General features: G+C 41.9%; 1 protein-coding gene across 1 annotated transcript; it reads right to left on the bottom strand.

Annotated features, from left to right (window-relative positions):
- Nucleotides 1–593: 593 nt before the first annotated feature.
- riok2 (RIO kinase 2 (yeast)) lies at nucleotides 594–4,915 on the bottom strand. Its single transcript, XM_034542507.1, has 10 exons — nucleotides 4,723–4,915; nucleotides 3,865–4,003; nucleotides 3,653–3,769; nucleotides 3,027–3,202; nucleotides 2,853–2,941; nucleotides 2,545–2,736; nucleotides 2,351–2,443; nucleotides 1,719–2,156; nucleotides 1,336–1,435; nucleotides 594–953 (listed from the first exon to the last, which is right to left on the bottom strand). Exons 1-10 carry the CDS (start codon nucleotides 4,786–4,788, stop codon nucleotides 792–794), a joined length of 1,572 nt encoding a protein of 523 aa, XP_034398398.1. The 5' UTR covers nucleotides 4,789–4,915; the 3' UTR covers nucleotides 594–791.
- Nucleotides 4,916–24,283: the final 19,368 nt, after the last annotated feature.

The raw sequence follows: 24,283 nt of genomic DNA, 5'->3' as shown, positions 1-24,283 counted from the left end.
AGGGTCTGAGCTCCATTCAACCACTTCAATATGAATGCCCATTGTTCAAGTCTGAATTCACCCGCTCTCTGAAAGCCTCTTACATATAAATGAACCAAATTCTTAGGAAGGTTCTGGTTTCTTAGCTCCTAAGTCCTCTTCTTTCAGATATCTTGCCTCAGTTGAGTTTTGTCAGCGTCACAGCGTTGGGAGTATGCGTCCCCATTTCATGCTGAAGTGTTGGTGTTCTGGAGCACTCTACGTTTCTGATTGGTTGCTGGGAAGGTGGAGATAGCAATCTATTCAAGCTACAATAATAGTTTGGAGATCTTTGAATAGACTTGAGAATAAACAAGCGTTTCATTAACTTGCCTTCCATTTGATTCTTACACTCCAATTAGTCTCTCAGTCAGCCGGATACCCACAACTAAACTAATGGAAACGTTACTTAATAGATTTCTATCTTTTGTTTCCATTATGTTAATATGCAAGCATAAACTAAGAATATGTTCACTTGACTACCAAGCATGTTTAGCAGTCACGTCAGAATTAATAATTGTTTTCCTCATTTCTTAAAACTATTCTTTTGAATAAACACAGAAAAACACCCCTCATTAGTAATTTAAAAGGTTTATTTATCAATCATACAGCTTCATTATAAGGAGTCGATATTTAAATGACACCGAATGCATAGTTTTATCTCTTCCTTTGTGTATTTCATACAACATGACCATACCGACCATACAACATGAATGGTAACCAGAAAAAAAAAAAAACATGTTGACGCAAATTTAGTCTTTCCATCTCTGCAGTTATCCCCAGAAGGAGGCACAATCTACACTCGACTTGATGTTACTTTGGTTCTCTCTCCTGGTTTCGGTCACCAAGTTGGCTTCTCCTTTCTGCAGACGTCTCCTCTGTGCAGCCTTCTGCTGTTTGGTGAGCTGCATCCGCACCTTCTGACGGACGATCTCCTGCAGGACACACGAAAACCACGACAGCTGGTTACTACAGATGAATGTACAGACGCACGTCTGTCGCTGCAAGGCAGACACAACAGTATGCAGACGTTTTGTTTCCGCTTATAGTCAACCGTCAAATTCTTTGACAAATTGAAGAATTTTAACACCAATTGAACCACCATATGAAAGATCTTTAGCAGCACCTACAGGACATTTCAGTTCCTTTCAAAACTAAATTATTAGGATTGCTACATTTAGTAAAGTGTCCAAACTTTCAAGTGATCACACCTGACCTGTTTGTATTTATTTTATAATGACACTGTATGAGTGTGTGGCGCCGTCAACTTCACGCTTGAAAACGGCAGACAGCTGTGTGTGTCGGTGTTTTTCTTACCGGTGGTATTGTGGAGCAGCCCCCTATGCTGCCCACTGTACCCTCACTGTCTGTCCTCATCCTCCTGTGATCTGCCATGTGGAGAAGACTGTCCGAGTCTCTGCAGGAGAAAACACACAAACAACCCAATTGCTATTATGGCAAAACAAAAACAGTAAATCACTCTATAATGTACATGTATAATGTTTTTAACATCCTTGCTTAATTTGATGCAAATTGTGCTATATTTTATTCTCTGAAAGTTATCGACCAGGCATTCGTATTAACAGACATAAAATGATTTGTTGGCTCTCTAGCACAGCTGCATGTGCAGTGTTCAAACTTTATATCATCTTATCAAATGTGTTTCATATTAGATATTGGATTATGAGAACTGTGTTTACCTGAAGGGTTTGAACTCTTTGTTGGAGGTAGAAAGGTCTGCCAGCTCTGGACACTCATCCTTTGCCTCATTCAACTCTTCCTCCAAGTTCTTATCTGGCTCTTCATCACTTCTTGCTGTAGATGTGGTCTCAATTTCTTTTTGTTCTTCCCCTTTTTCACTCTTGTTCTCCTCATTTTGGATGTCTGCAGGCGAGTCGTTGACTTTCAGACCTTCTAGTTCCAGCAGTGCATGCTTATATTCCTCCAAGTGCACACTGTCTTCTTCTTTTTCGAGCTCCTCGTCTGTTTCCTCTTCACCATCCTCGTCCTCTTCTTCCTCTTCCTCATCATCATCGTCTTCCTCCTCGGGTCCAGCTGGGTCTAGCAATGCACCGTCTCTCTCCAGGTCTTTGGTGAAGCCGCTAGCTGAGACGTTGACATCTAGAGAACAAGACCGCCTGTAGGAATAAACAGTGACAACAAAAGATCATTTAAGACTTGCTTTTCACTTCGAAATAACGATAGGATAAAAAAAACCCACTTAAACAACATTCAAGTGAATAAAATCCAGTTGTTTAATTGTATAACACAGAGCAACTGTCATTGTATGTCAGGGGTTTTATTGCAACTGAACATAACTATGCGTACACACCGTATGTCTTTGAAGGTTGGAAAGAGCTCGCTTTCGTACTGGTATCGTCTGGCAAAGAAATCTCTGATACATTTGACATCTCTGTCAAAATACCTAGAATCAAAGTTAGGAAAAGTGAGAAACAGAGAAATATTTGACTGTTTTAATAATCTACGATGTTTGTTCATTCTCAATTTTATAACGGAGACACCAACCATTCGGCATTGACATGTGAGGTGGACACCATTTGAGGGAAGTCAATCATAGTTATGTGGTCCTGGTCGTCCAGCATGAGGTTGAACTCGTTAAAGTCTCCATGAATCAGGCCGTGATTGGCCAGTTTGACTATGAGCTCCATGAACTCATTGTACAGGGAAGATGGATCCTGCAGCTTATGCACCTGACACCTGAAAGACAACAATACACAGTAAATGATATAAGGGACACAGAGTAGGAAATGTGTGCTATTTCTATCACTAAAGTGATATATAAAGCAAGAAAGAATGATGGCTTGTTTACATACAATGGATATCCATTGATGAGCTCCATCACAACAGCATGTCTGTTATAGTCTACAGGTTTGGGAACAGGAAAGCCACGATCATACAACGCCTGAAAAATTTGGAGAAGACATTTTAGTAATTGCTGCCAACATTTTCTTTCTATTCTACATAACTTCTCTGATTTGTTCCATTACCTTCATGTAGGCAAACTCCTTCATGGCAGACAGGCGAGAGAGATATAGCCAGGACATGTTCTTCCTGTGTTGGTGGTAATCTCTCTTGTTCTTCAGGTTCCTGAAGGAGGTACGACCTAATCTGTGAAGCTTCAGAGCGTACTGCTCGTCGTTCGGACTTGCCACAATATATATATCTACAGGAAGTGAGCACAAACAAATATTTCTATGAACAAGAGAGTTTCTCACATTGTCCAAGCAGTCTGGGAAACTGACAGAGAAGTCATTTACATCAACTTTTGGGGAAACATTACACAAACAGTTAGTTAAATGGACTTATCAGTATTTCTTTATAGTTATTATGGGTAAAAATGTATAGCCACATTTTTCCAGTGATTTGTACCGGAAAAAAAATTTAATCACAAGAGGGACGAAAAAATAGTTTAAAATGATGTTATATTGTATTGTCTGTTAATAAAACATATTTTAATGCTATGATTTTATTTCATTCTAAGTGCTAGGTCTACTATTTACAAACAAAGTCTAAATATTCAACACCATCTCACACTCATGCCATTAAATTTGACAGAATCACACAGGCCAAACGAGAGGTGGCTATGTGAACATATGCAGACTTTGTTTCTTACCTGACTCTTTACCCACACCAATCTGGTTGCCAACTGAAATGAGAACTTCTCTGGAGCAGAAGGTCTTCAGAGCCAAGTAGTCATATCCTCCATTGTTCAACCTGTAACCTTGCACAGCTGAAATCAACAGACATGATACATTAGAAATATGACCTACATGTACTATGTCCACCAAGACTAGTAAGTTCAGCGAGCATTGTATATTTTCTTACTCTTGGAGCGCTCATACGCCACGAGTTTGTGTTTGACAAGCTCTCTGAGGACCTTGTTGCAGCCACCGTGTTTGAGGCTCGCTATGGAGGCCAGGAGACTCACTGGAACAATCTCATGGTTCTTCATCCCCATCTCAACCTGTGTGCGGGAAAGTTCACAGGAAGAATCAGATCAGAGTGCTGCAATTCAAGCCTCGTAACAGCAATAGTGCTGCAAAATTTAATTGACATGAAATGAGCACTGATTGATGAGACCGTGGCTTGGGATTTTAAATATAGTAATATGACGACATAATTTGAGGCATTTGACTGATCTTACTCTAAGGTTGATTTAATGGTCACAGTGAGCGCTACTGTGTGTCTCAGTGGCATACTGTTGTCTTTTTATGCAAGAATACAGTAAACGTCAGTTTAGTTCAAATGACCTGTTAATATGCAGCTTAGCAAGCTTGGTTTGTCTAACACAAACCGCTGAAACCTAAGACTTACGGTCTGTTGTCCCCCATCACTTAACCATACGCTAACACTAGTGAAAGAGGAAGGGTTATGCTCCCTTTCTGCCCCTTCAAGGAAAATGAGCGAGGAAGTATTGTTTGAAGATGGACTTCACAATGTGAACCTCTCTCAACTTTCTAGAATGACAACACGGACAAAACGTGCATGCGACGTTAAGTAGCCGTGTGATACCCCGAATATGAGTTAATGTCAGAACAAGTTGATGTAACGTTAACTGTTGGGCTAACTGCTAGCTAACTATGTAGGTTAATGTAGCGTTAGCTCGCGACGGGCTGGTTAATATGGTTGTTTAGTTAGCCTAGCACAGCCGGTGAGCTTAGCTGACGTTAGCTCGCTACTTACCGCTGTGAGGACTCGGAAGTCATCTCGAGATAAGTATCTCAACACCACGACGTTCAGCTTCCCCATGTCTCAACCAGATAACGTGTGTTACTATTACTATTTAGGCTAAGTCGTCCACATTTCTAGTAAACACACGTGTAAGTCGGAAGTGAGGGGAACGGAATGCCGTCACTTCCGGTTTACGTTCGACGACGTCATCCTGACATACCAGCACCAGATACAATACAACATACTTTTACAAAATCTATGAATCATAGATTTTGTAAAATTATGTTTTTAATTATCTTTCTTTATTATCATTATGATAATAAAGAAAGGTTTGAGCGTGGGCACGGAGCAATAAAACAACAGATATAATTAACATCATATACAGTAATGGGCTGTATATGATCATATACAATATCGTCTATCTTCAGTGGTGGGTTTAAGTAGTTCCACTTGCGCTTTTAGATTAGATTATATATCCTGGATATTCATTACTGATATCAGCAACATCACTTTGCCCAGTTAAAGCTCTATTTTAAGATATCTGTAAGTACATTGTAACTTATCAAAACTTTAGATATCCTTTATTAAATTGACTAGTGAGATTCAAATTACGTTTACCATTCATGTGAATGTAGTTTTTCATTACACATATCTACAGTTCAGTTGAAGATATCTGCAACTATTACGAATAGTTGTAATTGCAGTTTCAGTCATTATTCAAGTTCAAGATTAAATGAAGATTAAATTAGTCAGAATGATGTTATAGATCTATCTTGAACATCTTTTATGTTTAGTGCATAGAGTTTGGGAACATTAAGAAGTTCTTTGCATCACTTCGGCCAGTTTTGCAGGGGTCTGATCAGCCAGATTAAATGAAAACCCCCTCAAGTGTGCAGGGTCTTTCAATCAAAACCGTGTCTTTTGATTGCACTAGTCACCAATGGCAGACAGTGTGGAGAGAAAAGAGGCCTTTGTTACAGCAGACCTTTTGCCAAACACACAGGTGTAAATAATAAAAGGAATGATGGCCAAATTCCATTTAGCTGCTTTAGTTTCAGACTCCTGGTATTGTGCATGGTGGCTGGCTGTCACTGCCATGGCAAAGCACAATTACCTGTGTTTTTCCTTATATGACAAGTCATTATGTCTGCTGTGAAAAAGACTTATGGATGAGTTATGGAGGATTATTATGGGGGTATTCTTTGGATGTTTGACTATGTTCTAAACATTTTATTTATTGTGAATGTGTTAGATATTATTGAGCTTGTTTAGCTTTTGTGTAGTTTTACTGTATTTTGTAATCGTGATTGATCAGCAGTGTGAGTCCAAGAGTGTGAGTCCCTCGGGGAGAATAAAGTGTATTATATCTATAATTAAAAAAATATATCTAAAGTAATTCTACAGGAATCACTGCATTATCCCAATGAAATGAGAAGGTTGTGTGTGTGTGTGTGTGTGTGTGTGTGTGTGTGTGTGTGTGTGTGTGTGTGTGTGTGTGTGCGAAAGAGAGAGAAGGAATTAAAATGATTAAAATGATTTAACACCGGGTCTCTGTTGCCATAGCAGCTGGATTATATGCATTCGGTGGGCAGGTAGGTTCTAAACAGAGTGTTTACTCAGGACTGCCGTGACAGACAGCACTCTGTTCTCCTCTCAGCCACACACACACACACACACACACACACACACATACACACACACACACACACACACACACACACACACACACACACACACAAAGTGAGCGCTCCACTTCCACAGGCTGTGTTGACTCAGTAGAATTCCTCCATTGGTTTATTCAACATTCTGCGGTTCAGCAAGTGCCTGTGTCCAAAGAGAGGTCAGACATGCTCTGTGTGTGTCTGTGTGTGTGTGAACAAAATCAAGCAGAGGTGTTTTAATGACCTTTGTGTTATATAACATAGATCCTATGAATTGGCTCTTTTATTAGTAATCAATTTACTCTAAAACCTTGTAGGTAAATTACCCAAATGAAATGTGTGTAGAGAGCGCAGTGAGACAATGAGCTCTGTGTGAGTCACTCAGTGTCTTTAAGTGCTCTGCAGATCTCGTGAATGTTTGTTTCAAACAGTTATTCACACTCTCCACACATGGTCGTATGATAACTCAGAGCTGTCTGTTATCTTGTGTCACTACTACTGTGCTGTGTGCTTTAACAGGTGTGTCTTGGTTGTAATCTGAACAAAATAACAGTGACATATTCCAATATAATGCATTCTAATGAAACACCACCATATTCTATTCATTTCCGTCTCACTGCAGCAGGAAACTGGATTTGCAGGATTCATCCAAACATACGTAGACATTTTACATAATAAAGTCAACTTCTATGTATGTCATCCTGTTAAATTGCATTACGTTAGATTGTTCTGGTTAAGTTAACAGTTTTAATACAAAACAAAAATGGTTTGTTATGAAGGAATTCACAGCAGAAAATGTTTTTGCAATTCATGCAGTTCTTAAAGCAGACACTAGATGGCGCTGTGACACAAGTTTACTGGAGCTGCCTTTTGTCTCATATCGACCTTTTGTTGTCTCTGGTTTAATTCCTCCTGTGTGTGCACCTGGCCTTTTGTCTGAACTGAAGTGTCTTTGTGATATTATGCAGACACAGTGTTCTGTACGGGACCAGGCCTCTGATTACAGGGTGAGTGTAAGAGGGCAGTGACATTGTTGGCCTGAGAGTGTTAACTGAACCACTGGGTTTGTTATTTCACCATATTGCTCTGTTCCACATTGTGAAAAATAGAGATGTTTTTCAGCTGAAAGTCTTCATAGCAAAACACGATTGGAAACGATTGACTCTCATATATGCTGCTTATGTAATTCAATTCAAATTGTTAATGCATGCAATCAATTCATCTGACCTACCTCGGACCGACATGCTTAAAAAATAATTGAAATGTATAATCCGAATGATCAATGGATTTACTATATGCTACTTAATTACTCTGCTTCTATTATTATAAATATTTTGATTCTCAATAAGCGGATTTAAATTTTTTTTATTTCGTTCCATGCTGAACGCAAATAAGAGCACATGATAACTCTCAGCCTTTATTGGTTAATGACCAACGCTGGTTTTGATATGATTATCAAATAGGATACACTATTTTAACGGTTTAGAGTCTAAAGTCTACATAGATTTGATTGTTTCGGCTGATAGGCTGAAGGTGTTTTACTGATAAAACTTATAGTTTGCTCCTCTGGCTCTCAGCAGCAGCAGAGTTTTGAGGCAGAAGTTCTTGTTAAACAGCCCCAGACGGACGGGCGCAGTCATCGGTTCCACTGAGGCCGGACAGTTACTAACTCACAAGCACGGGCCGGAGTGACCGATGGTGTGTGCGCTCAGATGTAGACGGGAGTGGAGGAGAGAGTGGACCCGCCTGTGTGTGGAATTATCTGGAACGTGGCGGAACAGCCATTCCTGCTTGCACGTGCCCCAAAGCACAGACAGACAGACACACACACACACACACACACACACACACACACACACACACGCACACGCGCGCGCACACACACACACACACACACACACACACACACACACACACACACGCACACACACTCTTCTTTCCAGATGTGTGCAAGGGAACATTTTGCAATGCTTCAACACTAAGCAGCTCTCTCAGTGCTCATACCACTCCATATTTTACTTTGCCACAGTTTCGGTGTTATAGAATCCCATACATCTAATAAAAAAGTGGCCATATGTTTTGAGACAGATTCACCATCACCTTGTGGGTTTATGTGAACACTGGTGTGATCCCACTGTTTTTCAGATGAATTGTTTAAATGTGATGACCCCATCCATTTTCTGTGTGTGAAGGACTGACTATCCTCAATGGACCTGCAGCAAATCGGGATCCTTTGATTAGAAATTAATGAGCCCCTCGTTAGCGTAAGATGAAAGTGAGAGCTAGATAGGTCAAAGTGATGAAAGGACCTTTGACATACCGACTGAAGTGAAGTGATCTCTACATTTGATGTACACATAGTGTATCAAAGCTACTAGCCCTTCCCCCTATTATTTCATTCACATGAAGAAAGAAATTGCTTCTCATGTTTTAATAATACATAAAAGCTAAAAAAAAAAAAGTGGTAGCTTATCTATACTCCCAATATCTATGGGACTATTTCAACAATAGGTTGCATATGTATGAAATATGTATTTTACAGGATAATCACACAACTGAGAATACCCAACCGACCTCTGAACAGCAGACGATAATAGTCATGCTGTTTATATCGTTTACTTCTGCACACTTTTGAACATGTAATGCATCTTTGTAAATAAAGGAAAAAAGGTTTTCCAAAATGTTTGAAAAGGTTATTTGTTCATGTCAGTACCGTCTCTTGGTGTTTGAATTTTCCTTCCCTGTGTTGCTGGTTGTCAACGTGGGATCACGGGCGACTGGCCCACAGAGGATGTCGGCTCCACAGACAGACATAAACAATGTTGTGGGTAAAACACATATATACACAACAGCACACACTCACGGTGTCAGCCTGTTAAATTGCTTTCTTGTTGTTTTCCAGCGTTAAGCTTCAGGGAGAGAGTGCTAAATTGAGGCAGGAATTGGAGAAGCTTAGGTAAGTCTCCAACAACAAGCGTGGGCTTTGTTCCGAGGGTATCATCGCTGTGCCTTTAGCCAGCTGCTCTGTGTTTGGAAACATCACATTTGATTAGATTAGAGCAGAGGAGAGATCTACTTACTCTGCCTGTTCTGCTGCAAGTCTCCGAAACAATAATCTGCTCTCAGGTGCTGGTATGAGGAGCAAGTAAACGAGGGCCTGAGGAGAAATATGAGAAGGGAAGGCATAACCTGCTCCAAGCCCAGCTGATACAGCTGATACACACACATCCAGAAACGATTATTTGCCTCAATTAGCTCTTTATGTGTTCATATTCTCTCTTTTCTGGAGTTGTAGTTCTTATATGTGTTGCAGTGTGGATGTGGATGAAGCCTTGATCAACACCACCACCAACAGCACACAGTGAATACAGACACATAATAGATGCAGGCAGTTTTACAGTTTTCAGCTTTTACAGTAGAATTATTCAGATAATATTTTGGCACAAACTGTATGCAGGATGTGTAAGTAAAAGGACTATACATGTGCATGGTAATCTATTACCAATGCCTCTACAACAGGGTAAGATATACACACACGTTTATGTACTATGTAAATATATGGACGTGGATCAGTTTGTGCAACACTTGCGCCCTCGTTTTAAAGCCATGTTTGATTGAATATTTGTTTGTGTATATGTGTTTGGCCTGGCAATTTATGTGGAAGCGTTCGCCTGTATGTAAGTATACAGTACATGATTTAACTGCCTCTCGGACTGAGCCGACTAGACCTGCTGAATTGTGCTCCACTGTCAGGCAGTTTGGCTCTGCACAAGAATAACAAGATACTTGGAGGGCATGTTTACAAAGAGATAAAGACTAGTTGGCAACACAGTGTGTACACAGTGCCACATCCAGTGTAATTCTGATAAGATGCTGTTTAAATGTCATTCTTTAAGAAGTGTGTGATTTATCTGTGCGTGTGCATGACCAGCAAGCTGGACTTCCCTTTTAGCTTCAGTGGTACATACCAAACCCCCCAAAAGGTTAGTAATCAGGATTTCTTTTATTTCGCTTAGCACATAATCTCATTAAGTAAAGAGAAAGTGGGTTTGTTCTTCTTGTACTTCTCTTCATTTTTTGAGTGAGGATGTTGGCGCCTTTGAGCAAGTCCTCACATCTTTACATGTCTTGTCTCAGGTTATGACTTGGCTTCAGGGTTTAAATTAGGCTGATGTTAAAGATTAGACGATTTGTATTTTTACTGGGAGCCACATCCTGGATCTATTTCATGGTCGCGTGCAGTGACTTGTTTGAGTCTTTTCATCACTGTGAGGTTCAGGCAATCAGGGGAGACGCCAGGAAGTCATTGTGCCTGGCCAATAAACAGTGCTTGCACATAACTCCTCTAAAAACCATAAACCAATGTTTTTAGGGATTACAAAAACAGGATAACATGCTAATTTGTGAGCTTTAGCTGTGCTTTATGACAGAGCTGGAGTAGCTGCTTTCCCTTGTTTTTTGCATCAAATAAAAGAATGATATCAATCTTCTCTTTTAACCCCGCTAACAGGGCAAATAAGGGCATTTCTGAGAAATGGGGTACTATTCCTTTAAGGTTATGTATGTAGTTGTGAGGAATAAAGAATGGCTGCAGTCAATTAAATGTCCTCACAAAAATGTTAAGACAAATCCATGCTTGTGTGTTTTTGCGTGTAAGTGACGTTCATGTGTGTATGTGAAAATAAGAGGGATGCAACATTGGACCTTCCCAGATAATAACATGCCACAGTGATAGAGAATGCTGCTAACTAACAGCAGTTCACAGATGATCCTCTCCATCACACACACACACACACACACACACACACACACACACACACACACACACACACACACACACACACACACACAGCCCTTGCTTGTCAGACCCTTGTAATGGGATCACACCGCGCAGGTGCAAATATGTACTCACACACAAAGGTACAACCACCCACACACTCACATATCATCTAGACTAGAGGCTAAACATGGCAGTGTATCACTGGAACAGGAAAGCTGCTCTTTATCTCAAAGGTTGCTGTTGTTCAGGTCATCAGATAGCAGCTACATCTTGTGTGTGTGTGTGTGTGTGTGTGTGTGTGCACACATTTGAGTGCATCTGTGTGTCTAGTTTAATAGCATTAACTCCTGCAAGCGTGAAATGAGACAGTGTCCCACTATCTGTCTTGAAGAGCAGGTCTGAGTGGCTGAAATAAACTGATGGATCAAGCAGACTTCCAGTCAGATGAGTCCGTTCTAAAGGAAACGGTGCTGGTGACAGTAGGGAGACATCTCAAAGTGTACCAAAAAAAAATCCCTGTCCCTATTATATTCTGTCCTTAATAGTAATTTGTCACTTGATAGCTTGTTGTTTTTTGGTTGCACGTTCATCTCAAAGGGAATGCTGCGGATGACAGATTTCTGATTGCTAAGAAAGGCTTCCCTCAGCTTCAACGTCTTTAGGTTGTTGGTTTAGTCTTTGTGAAAGTGATACTATAGTCACCATGCAGCCGTTAATCAAATGCATGTCAGCACTTCATTGTGTTTTCCTGTTCATTTTTAGACTGGTAGAAAAAAGGCATTTTGTGTGAAATTGTTTTGCAGCGTTAGAAAATGTAAACACAAGCTTGTTAGATTCTCATGAACTCAAACAAATGCTGGGAAAATCTTCTAGATTGTCCTGACAGCAGTCTTGGCTAGCGATCAATGAGATTACTTCATAAAACCCTGAACATGTTGTCTAAGCCTCGCCTGCAGGTCATTGGGCTTGCTGCCTGCGATAACTGCCAGAAATAGTAGATATCTGACTATTTGCAGAACATCTTTGGGGCCTTTCGAAGCTCACTTGTTGTGTCCGTCTTCCAGTTCTGCCGCAGCTGTTGCCTTGGGAGAAGTGAAATAACACACACACACATTTTACACACAGTCATCGAGACTGTGCATCACAGTAATCACACCGCAAGGGATGCCGGGTAATTTGGTTAAAGATGTCAGGAACGTAAATCACCTCCAATCAGCCCTGCTCTCTCATTGGTCAATACGGCCACCTCCAGAAGAACTTCATTGGTCACTCGTCCACCCGGCTGTCTCTCTAGGTCTTGTACTATTCAGCTGTTGCTTACCAGGACACTTTGGTTATGAGACTCAATTCAAGCTCCAGTATGACAATCAAAATCAAAACAACATAACTCGACATGACCGAGCCATTTCATGAGAGTAGAGAGGGACAGAGGTGTGTTTCCCCTCAAGGAATAATTCAACAGTATTTTATTGGTTTTCTTGCCGAGACTGAGATGAGAAGATTGATATCACTCTCACGTGTATTTAATCAACCAGCAGCAGGATATAACATGTTATCAGTGAGCTTTGGACCCAGCCTGGCTTTCCAGTGCTGTGATGAGCTAATGTAGGATGTAGCTTCATATTTAGCGCAGCTCATCAGTTATCAACTGTTAAGTGGAGCAGAGAAGTCAGGGACCTAACATCACAATAAAAACAGTATAGATAATTGTTTTAAATTCACTGTGCGTGTTAACTTTTTTTAATTGCTGTGCCACTTTAGCTGCTGCAAGATGTAGATATTTTTTCAATTTCAAACAAATTTCCTCACTCTCAATTTGGAGAACAGCGGTAAGATTGCGAAGCAGTTTTCTTACTTACGATGCAAATATTGAATTAAATATTGAAACTAATTGTACTCTCTGCCATATGTTTCACATTATAAAACCGGTGGTGGAAAAGTTTCAACTGCCTGACTGGAGGCTTTCTGGAGTGTAGTGGAATGGTGGGAGAAGGCTTGTCACCTGCGTACGTGCACGCACGCACGCACACACACACACACACACACACACACACACACACACACACACACACACACACACACACACACACACACACACACACACACAGAGAGACACACACACACACACACACACACACACACAGAGAGGCTTGAATCCAGACTTAATGATTGCACATCTCACAGCATTTTCAATTTTTTTCTCTCCCCTCGGGCAAGGACCTTCATCACCCCACTGACCATTGATTGGGACGATACAGAGCATTAATAAATTAAAGAAGTGCACGTTGCCAATAGACACAAGACACACGCACAGGTTTGACATTCCGAGCTCGTCAAACTGAGTGTTGGGTGAATGTTGACAGGGGCAGCGGAGGGGATGGACAGTGAAAGGAGCATACAAATGAACAGCCACCCACGGGGAAAAATCCTCCCACCTTGGATGTTCACTGCACAGGGAACGCTCTGTGTGAGACTGCGTTTTTCAATAAATATTCCTGGTATGTGTCTATGTGGTAGTGTACACTCTCTGTAAGAGGTGCTATGTGGAGTGGTAGAAATGCAGTGAAAGAAGAGATGCTGTGTGTGTGTGTGTGTGTGCCCTGTCCAGGTGGATGTATTCTAGGTCAGGCTGTTTGTCAGAGCTGAGACCAGATCGATGTGACTCTAATCTAAGGCAGTATGATTTGATTGATTACCTCATATTCTGAGGCCGTGCACATAGACCTCCACCGGGTGTGATGGACACATACGCACACACACACACACACACACACACACACACACACACACACACACACACACACTGTGGTCAGTTCACCCAAGCAAAAGAATAGATTGGGATGAAATGAAATAAAAGCAGATTGGTTTTGCTGGGAACAAGGTTGGACAGTCCATCCAAGCAGGTCAGGAAAGATGATGGGAGCAGAAAATGTTCATTGATACCATCTTTCATGTGTGAGGTGTCGATGTGTTTGTGTGGAGGGATTATTTTTTTCTGAAAATTGGTTTTCCTTAGCGGCATTGGCTGTGCTATTTCTTGTCTGCGTTTGTAGTAATGTAAATGTGAGGGTGCGCGACTGGAGGAGTGTGTTAAATGAGCGGAGCAGAGCTGCTTGAACCCTATAGCGTGGCAGGGTCTTTGCATAATTGTCCATGTTTGAAATGTTAACAACACCTGTAGGCTACGTTAAAGTGGATCTGCTCGTAAGTGAATCAAAGGAGATAGCGATGTGTGCATATCATTGTGGGTGTGTTTTCGTTTTACTTGGTTAGTGTAGGTGTGTGTGTGTGTGTGTGTGTGTGTGTCTTTAAATGTTTTTTTACACACTTTGGCTTCAGCCTCTCCTCATTGACATGCATGGTATCAGCAGCCTCATTTGAACTATCGGTAACGGGCTTTGCTGTGTGTTTGTCTGCTGGGTTGTACTTCCCCGTCTTTCCTAAAAACGTATCGTTGGGAAATTCCGTACGCCTCATCCTCTGAGTCTTTCTCATTTTCATCGAGGAATAGAGCCTTCATATTTCCACTTAAAGTAAATGCTAACTTTTATTACTACGATGTTGATACCAAAGTTGTAATTTAACGCTAAGCAATATTCTTATGTTAAAAGCAAAGAAAGCAAATAATCATATTTTTAGTAGGAGGAATAATACGGTCATTAATTGATTTTGTGTAGCCCAAAATCACAAATCACAAATCTGGCTGGAGGGCTTTACACTTTTTACACATATGACATTCTCTATCTGAGAAACCTCACATCGGCACAGGAAAAACTTCCCTTTTACGGGGGAGAAAAAAAGGAAGAAACCTTATGGAGAGCAACAGAGGGGGATCCCCCTCCCAGGATGGACAGAAGTGCAATAGATACACAAAGCATATGACATAAATGATTAATATATTGAGAGTAGTGAGCAGAATAATGATGGAAACATCTTGACTACTAATAATAACAGCAGCAGTGGATATAATTGAATAATAATAATAAAAGCAGTAATGGTATCAGTAATAGTAATGTGAGTAATAATTATAATGGAGGGCCACGGCAGGAGGCACGACCACGGTCCAGATATAACATGATCCATGTTAACCTGTGAGATGGGGAAGCCGACAGACACCGGGGAAGAAGCCAAGTTAGTAATGTGCATTAATGGGACACTAATTAATAGAAAGGGAGACAGAGAAGAGGAGAGAGGAGCTCAGTGTATCCTAAGATGTCCCCCAGCAGCCTAGGCATATAGTAGCATATCTAGGGGCTGGACCAGGGCAAATCTGAGCCAGCCCTAACTATAAGCACTATCGAAGAGTCTTAAGTCTACTCTTAAATGTGGTGACTGCCCCCGAACTGAAGGTGGAAGCTGGTTCCACAGAAGAGGAGCTTGATAACTGAAGGCTCTGGCTCCCATCCTATCTTTTGAGACTCTAGGCACAACAAGTTGCCCCGCATTCAACTTTTGCCTAATGGCGTACACTTCGGTAGTAAGAATGTAAAAGTTATGAGATAATGGTTGGGCGTGAAAGACTAAGAACCAGACTTTTAAAATGAGTTAGTTTAATTTATAATATCATATACAATAATTTACTAATACAGGTTTAGATGACAGAGATCTGATATATAAGAGTTCACATTTAATTATCCTATTTTGTTGCCCTGTTGCAATGGTGGCGTGAACCTTTATTAAGTTATTTAGGGGCAAACACAGTCTCTACTGGGTTTTGCGTGGGGGAACCGCTCTTATGGAAGCGCAGAGAAGTGTGTCAGACTGCAACTCTGCTTCCTGGTCTGAACTCTGGGTTGTCCTGGATTAGGTCCACGAATAAACCGTATATGAATGCTGAGTCTAACTGAGTAGAAAATTGTGCTCCAACAGTCAAACTACACCTTTGTTGTTCCGTTTACTCACCTGTAAAAAGCAAGGTTTGCATTTGTCTACTTGTAATTGTGTTCAGGTGAGCACATCCCAAGACCTCACTATGCCCTGGGGAATATCTCTACAACACAGACACTCTTACACTTTGATGTGTGTTGAGGTCGGATGGAGAGCATTAGCCTCCAGTATGTCAGTTGCAAAGTCTTTCAATTGGATCTTGTTTCTCTTCCTTTTTTAGTCAAACAAATCTAATCACATGCTCTTTCCTTCATCACTTTCAAGGTTACATTGATGCCTTTCATCTTTCCTCGTAGAACTATGCAGAGTCTCTTCTGTGACTGTATTTAAATACATTCTGGACTTCAAACACAGCATCCCAAGAATCCTAACACAGCTCAGGTTCAGGCCTAGCCCCTGAGGTGGACTATGAGCGTCTCTTGGTCTAAATACACACCTCCTAGTCTGCGCTGTAGTGGTCCAGTCCCTCTCAGCCTCACAGGAGCACACATGCAAACACACAACTGAACACAGATAAGGCCCCTCTGCTGGATCTATCACAGTCAGTTTCCCTTGCCAAATGTGTGAACCACTCCCTGTCTGTCCCCAACACTTTCTCTCTCTCTCTTTCTCTCTCTGTGACTCCCCTCTTCCCCCCTTTTGAACCTGCCTCGATGGCTCCATATTGTCGTTTTATCTCTCTCCCACTTCTCCCCCTCCCATCCGTCACTCAGCCTCCATTGCACCATGGGAGGAGGAGGATGGTGCTTCATGTTGTGCCCGGGTTTGCCTCTCTGAAATAACTGTGTGTGTGTCTGTGCGCTTGCATGAAGGCATGAAAGAGAGAGAGGGGGAACATCTGAAAACACCATTAGAGACCAGGTGTCCTTCCATCTGTGCGGATCACAGTTACCTTTTTCGTCACTCTGTCGCACCCATCCTGTCCTTACACAACTTCCGTCTTCACAGAGACATCCGCTACAGGGCAGCATGACACTACTGAAATGACATCATGCAAATGTGAAAATGAGCAAAATCCACGGAAAAGGGGAGGATAGGTCCAAAGAGGAGGGGTGGTGTTAAAGAGAAGAAAAGGGGAAAGCCAGATGGAGGAACTGACAGAGGCAGAGAGTTAAGGAACAAAAGAAAGAACAAGACAATAAAGGATGCTACGGAGGGAAAATAACCAGTGTTTACAAGGATTCAGATGAAAAAGAACAACAAAGAGGTTTTATGTAGAAGTAGATATTAGTATTTGAATAAAGAAATGGGGTAAAAATATTCAGGGAAAGTGGGATGCAGGGGAATAGAAATGGGGCAAAGGCATTGGTTCGGTCACCACTGCTGATACACATGCCATTTTATACGGTGTTTGATGTATGTGTAAGTGTGTGTGTGCATCTCAGTAGAGCCAGGGGAGCCTATATAGTTCAGGCTCACCATTAAAACATGTCTAAGGGCTGCAAGAGGCAGCTGAGCCTCTCCCAGGGGAGGACACCTTACTGCCTGGATGGATGGACAGATTCTATGAATGTTCACAGGGATACATGGATGGATGAGTGGTACTCAGATGTTAAACTGGATTGTCAGGTGGACAGACTGATGTATAGATAGAGATGTCCACCTGTAGATGAATGGAGAAACATGCCGTTTACTAAATATTAAGCTTCAAAACAGATGTCAGTGTGGTCTCAGTAGGCAGGAATTGTCAGAATAGCTGTCATTCACAAGGCAGCAATGTCAGAAATACACAATGCTCACTGTAGCAGCCTAACCGGAAATGAGAGTGGCAGGCTTTGTGGTGATAAGTAGTCGTTGAGGAGTTGTTGTTTTTTGCTTTGCACTTTCTAAGAGATCAATATATGTGCAGACAAACATTTTGTATTTTCTCAGCGTTTGTAGTTCCTTTATGTGGCATGTTGGGGTTTTTCCTCTGTTCAGTCACGTTGGACATCAGTAGACAGTTATTCACAATTGCTCATTGCACAATTTTGTCTCCAAGACCAATTTTAGAACGGCAGGTATAAACAGGTTGCCTCTACTATAATACATTAATCAGCAAACAGACCTAATATTATTATTTATGAGGGATTTCTTTAGGGGTTTGGGGGAAAGGCTTAATATTTATCTATCTATCCATTATGACCTTTGTGTTTTGGATCAGTGACTGACATCAATACAACTGTTCTCTCTGTGTGGGGGTATTACAGTCGCTCTGTCCCAAAGAGCCCCATTACCTGCTCAGCTATCATTCATGTCAACCCACACACATCACATCACCTTTCTTCAGCCCTTGTAAAATATGACCAAGCACTAATAATGATGTTGTTTGTTGTTATTCAATACCTCCTCTTATCTGACATGTGTGTCTGTGTTGTCAGATATGTTGTGTGTCTTTTCTGATTTACTGATGGCCTCTGGTTCAGCTTAGGCAATTAAAGGCTTCCTGTCAATATTTGATACAAACCAGTCAGACAGACCATTGTGGGCTTTGTCTGCCTCTCAGGAACCAAAAAGTACTTGAAATGCTTTAATCGGTGTAGGTGAAGCTATGCTGGGCTGGTTTAACGGGTCTTCCAGCTGATTTAGCAGTTTACAGTATAGTTTACAAATCAGCACTGCTATACCTGGAAGTATAGCACTGAGATGAGAAAAAATGGTGCACATGCACATTTGTCACACTAGTAACCATGGTTACAATGACATACTTTCCCCCCCAACAATGGCAGTCGGGTACTTGACCCACTTTTTTGCCCCATATGTAAAAGGGTGGCAAAGTCTCTCCTGCAATCACCAACCTCGGAGCATCATGGTACGACACGAGCTGCTCGCCTCAGAATCGCGTCTAACATCTCAAGACTCCCTGCAGCTCCGGGTCACCCGGAGGCCAGCCAATCGGAGGGCTTGTACTAAAGTCCTCGCAAGACCCCCCCTGGCAGTACCAAGAAGCATAACAGTGTATCATCTTAATCAGACAGACATCTGGAGAGAGTGAGTCTGGAGCTCCTACAGTCATCCGTCCTACCTCGGTGGTTTTATGAATGGTGTAAATATCTGTTCTGTTGCCCCTTGTGTCAAACACAACACCGTATTTGATCTGGATTATGCGCATTAGGGAGTAAAAGGCAGAAATAAGAGTTAAGTCTTGCTGTCTCTCTGTCTTTGTCCCTCAGAGCTGATTTAAGGAAACAAACAGCACTTAGAAGCTATGAGCTCTTTAGTCAGGCATCTGGATGTATCAGCTCAACCATGCGTGTTGTGTGTATTTGTTGTGTGAGTGTATGTGTGTGTCTGTGGGTCTGATTGAATGCATAATTCTGTGTGATGTGCTGTAGCAGGCACCTGCTGGTGCACTTTTATGGGACTGACCTCACAGACACACTCTCGCTGCGCTCCAGAGGCAGGTTTAGTGCACTCAGTATGTTGGTGGTAGTGGGATGGAAAAATGGTCCATGTAGCCTGAAGCAGAACTGTTTGTTTTATTTGCCACCTTTGTACAAACAGGTTCCCTCATTCACTGTTGTGGACACACATTGTTTCTTTTTTTGAAATTGCATTGTTGTTTGAGGGGTTTCTGTGCTGATTTAGCATTGACCTTTACGATAACATTGTCAAACGCAATATGGACAGTTCAGGATCAATACTGATGAGAACCCGAGATATTGTCTTTTTTACTCTGAACATTCTTCTTCCTTGATGAAGGTGTGTTGTAGTAGTCGCAGCTAATGTAACCTCAGAGTGCTGGCCTCAAACAGAGTTGTGGAGCAGACTACAGAGGTCTGGTAAGCTCGCTACACTTTTACACCACAAGCCCAGATATATCACATCTCGTTCAGCTCTCTTTGGAGCGACCAAAAGCTTGACATAACTTTTTCCACATGTACTGCCCAAGACCGGTAGACTATGAAGTGTAAAATCTGGGGAGTTCCCCTTTAAAGTTTGCTGCATCAATAACCGATTTGTCCTTATCTGTGTTTGACATCCAATCAAATTCATTGGGAATTTGATTGGATTTGCAATTGTTTTCCTATTCGGTAAAGCTTTAATGAAAACATTTGTCGTGAAAATATGCCCTGCAGCAACCACATGGGACCAATCCCTGCAATTAAAAATTCCATCATGGGGGACAGAAAATTAATTGATGGAATCTATTTGTAATTTAATTAATTAACACAATTTGAATACAGCAATTTAAAAAAAAGGATAAGATAAGCTTTGAAAAAAGCATTATTTATAGGACCAGTAGTTTTTTAAATGAATGCACACAGGTAGAAACAGATCGATGAATCCCGACTTCTTTATTAAAATTGTGCACAATTAATACATTCAGTGTTGGTAATTAGTATTGGACATATTTTGTAAATCGTATTTGCATACTAAGATGCATTGTATTTGTAAAACATAGTGTAGTTATTTGTTTATCCCGATTCGTAAGCCTTCCCAAAGGCTAATAGCGACAATTTGGTGACAGTTTCCTTTCCAAAAGTCTGTCACTCAGTGGATCAGAGAGACCACAGCGACATGTTTCTCCTGCTCTGTTGTCATCCTGAGATGTGGCCTCTGGAACATTGCACTGCCCTTCCTTTAGCCCATCTGTCTTCCTGAGCCTCCTCTTTACTTCTTCAGTCCTCTCACCTCAAGCTTTTATCCAACCCTGGTTCAGCTCTTCTTTCCTCCCCTCTCCTCAAATTCTCCCCCTGTCTGCTTCCCTTTCTTCCTCTACCTCTATCCTCTTCCATTGGTTGTCTGAGACTCTTTCATTGCTGTCTTCCGTCTGACAGCCTCAGAAAGGAAACACAAGAGAGGGTAGAAGATGGAGGCAGAGAGATAAAACAGAAAAAAAGTCCTACTTTTTTACCCTTCCTTCCTTTCCTGTCCTCTCTTTTGCTTAATGTTTGAAGGAGCTTTTATTCCACAAATTCTCTGCGCTCTCATGAATAACACATGAGCATCAGCGGCAAACTCTCCCTTTTGCTTTATCCCCACCCTATTTTGCTCTCTCACACACACACTCACACACACGCACACGCACACACACAGATACGCACTCTCTCTCACACACTTCACTCACAGATGGCCTGGTCCAGGTCATTTCCTCTGTGGATAACTAGATTTATCAGTCTGTTGTGTTCTGTTGTTCTGACAGATCTGTTTATGGACAGAAAAAGGCAAACAGCCAGCTAATAAACTCCACAGTGTGTTTGCGTGTGCTTACGTCTGCGCGTGTGTGTGTGCGTGTAGGTTTATGTGTGTGTGTGTGTATTTGTGCGTGTGTATAGATCCTCAAGGACTTTTACGTCTGCAGCAGCAGACCCCTGCTGATGATCACACTTCCCCTACAGTTCAGTAATAGTGGTAATAGTAAATAGCATATCAACCACCTTGTGACAGTATAATGTTTAGTTAATGTGTCGAGCAGATTATTCCATTATGGCTCTCTGTGTTGCTGAAAAGACATAATGGTGTTATTCCTCATTTCTGTCAATGCGGTTACCATTTTTCCTGCTTTATGTTGTACACAGTCATCCATGCATTCTACTGAAAAAGCTATTTCCCCATCAAGTCTGATGGAGTTTCCAGTGAAACTGCTTGCGCTGTTTGATACTCAGATATGTCATTTTGCTGAAAATGTTTCAGCCTCTGAAAAGTAAATGCGTTTCATGCCTTTGGAGATGAATAAATAAAGTTCCTCAGCAGGATGCTTGTATCCATAAAACGCCTTTTGAAGCTAGAAGGGAGCTATTTGACGGCGGCGGTTGTTCACTCTTTTGTCATTTTCTGTTGACAGAAGTGTTATTTAGGCTAGAAAGTGGGATTTTGTGTCATTTAAGCATCTGATGACTACATGACAGCGTTTCTCTTCAACCTTTTTACGGTACACACATACTCACCTGTCAGGGCATTAAAACTTGGGAGGACTTTATTTTAGATTAAGCCTTTTCCAGGTGTGTGTTTCTATATATGTGTGTGTGGTTGATCCAGGTCCTGCCTGTGGATGTAAGTGTTGCACGGAAATAACCAAGTTTGCCAATTAACTGAGGCGTGAAGTCATCAGCCCACACAGCGCCGTTGCAATTTTAATACCCCCACGCTTCTAAATAAACACCACCAGGGGCATGCACTCACATACACGTCTCCAAACTAAACAAACCGTTAAAGTTAACTATCCTTCCCCAGGGTGTCGTCTGTCGGGAGGTGCTGAAACATAACATATTTCATGTTTTTGACTTAAACTGTCAGTCAGCTGCCAGCTGTACTGTAAGCTGCACTGCTCCAGTCTGAGATCATGGATCAACCGACAGGCAGAAAGACACAAAGACAGACAGGGCTGCTCTGCTGGATACTTCTCTCTTTCATCATTCAAACAGGGAAAGTATCATGCTGCGAGAAGCTAATTTAGACATCATAACGTCACAGCTTAAAGTCAGTTTAGCTGTAATTAGAGGGGTGGACACCTAGTTATCACAGCTCCGTTTCCTTTGTTATTTGACATGGCTCGATGGATGCTCAAAAAATGACTTTCCCCATTCATGGATGGTGCTTGGGTTGGTGGATTTGCTGTGTACCAGGTGGAGACAGAACTAGATGAATTCAGATTGATTACTATTTGTCCTCTGAGCACCTGCTTAAACACGTACACACTCACATGCAGCGGTGGATGAATTCCCAGTCGTATGTTTGAGCTGCATTACAAATGCATACGTAGTGTTTAGAGTGGCACAGAGCTCCTTTCATATGGAGATGCGTCTGACGAACCCAGGCTTCGACCTGCCACCTCCTATCTGGTGCAGCATTACACCCACAGCTCCCCCTCTGACTTTAATATATCTCTTATTCTCCTCCTTCCACTGTGTCCGCTCCTTATATTATAATAACTCTTTACAATTTGCACTGCAGAGCAACTTCTATTATGGCAGTGTTGCTGTCCCAGTTGTTTGCCTTTGTTGGTAGCCTAGATACTAAAATAATGATTCTAAATGCAGGGACTGAAATGTTAATGCACGGCACAGAGAAAATGAGAAGAAAAGAACTCCCAGATAGCAGCGCGACTGCTTGTCTGCCAGGAGATAAATATGATGGAGATGAATGTCAGTCAGGCTCATTGTTTGGCTGCCGCGGTGTAGGCGACTCATCATGTATGTCAGCGTGTGTGTGCTAATTATATGCACGCTCCAGTCTGATTGTTAGTCTGACATACGCTCACCCTTGTTTGAGGGAGGAGAGAGGAGGAAGGAGGGGGAGAGGAGGAATGAGGAGGAGAGGAGGAGGGGAGAGCAGCGGGAGAGACAAAGATTTGGAAGAAGTTTAAGAGGAAACAGGAGGCTCTGAACAAGCTTTTCTAAGAAGTGTGTGTGTGTGTCAGACAGAACGAGGGGAAGGAGCCTTTCCATGACAATATATTCGTTGCTTAGCAGGTGCAGGTTGGACCCCTCCCCCCCTCCCCCCCCCCCCCCCCCCCCCCACCTGCATCTCTCTTTCCTATTCCAACTCTCCCTTCTGCCAAGGCATGGAAGTCTAGTGATGTCAGTCTGAACAAAGGCACAGGATGAAACGCTCCTAGTAGCGTTGCCTTTTATGTGCACACCACTTCAAAAAACGTTACGTTGATTTACTTCTGTGACACCACCATCACTGACTATCGTTTTTACTGCCATATATATTTATTTTATTTATATATATTCGTATGTAGGTCACTGTTGCAGTTTAACGTGTGCTACGTTTTATTGTATAACTGAGACAGATTTTATCAGCAATGCAAAGGTTGTGCTGGCTGTGCCTTTACTTGACTTATCCACCATCTAAAACAGCAACACTTAAACGGAACATTTAGTCAGCTGACACATATATTTGCCTTCTCAACTTCCACCCCTCCCCACACACACAAACTACAGAAGAGGAGCCATTGATCTTCTCTTCCTCCCCTGCCTGGGCAATTATCTCCCAGATTATTCAGAATCCATCTTCTGCTCAGTGTAGGCCATCAACCGGGAAGCTAGGAGTGTTTGTGTGTGTGTGTGTGTGTGTGTGTGTGTGTGTGTGTGTGTGTGAGGATGTGTCGCAGGGAGGGACGGAAACTGTTTCCCTAATTGCCTAAAAAAGACAGGGAGCCTGCTCTAGCTGACATTTGCTTCCACCCTGCGAACAACAGCCTGCAGTGTAAATCAGGAACCAGTGTATGCACAGGCCTCTCTGCTAGACGTATACACACACACACACACACACACACACACACACAGGACCACCACATGGGCAATAAGTCAAACCT

The sequence above is a fragment of the Cyclopterus lumpus genome, chromosome 9 (genome assembly GCF_009769545.1).
Source record: "Cyclopterus lumpus isolate fCycLum1 chromosome 9, fCycLum1.pri, whole genome shotgun sequence".
NCBI classification, from domain to species: domain Eukaryota; kingdom Metazoa; phylum Chordata; class Actinopteri; order Perciformes; family Cyclopteridae; genus Cyclopterus; species Cyclopterus lumpus.
This window is presented reverse-complemented; position numbering and strand designations above follow the sequence as displayed.

Bases quoted from the DNA above. Each gene is read 5' to 3' on its own strand.
- riok2 (XM_034542507.1), bottom strand. From the start codon at position 4,788: ATGGGGAAGCTGAACGTCGTGGTGTTGAGATACTTATCTCGAGATGAC. The intron at 3,203-3,652 runs GTAAGAAACAAA...CACTTCCTGTAG, and splicing joins TGGTGTGGGTAAAGAGTCAG to ATATATATATTGTGGCAAGT. The intron at 2,942-3,026 runs GTAATGGAACAA...CAAATTTTTCAG, and splicing joins AGGAGTTTGCCTACATGAAG to GCGTTGTATGATCGTGGCTT.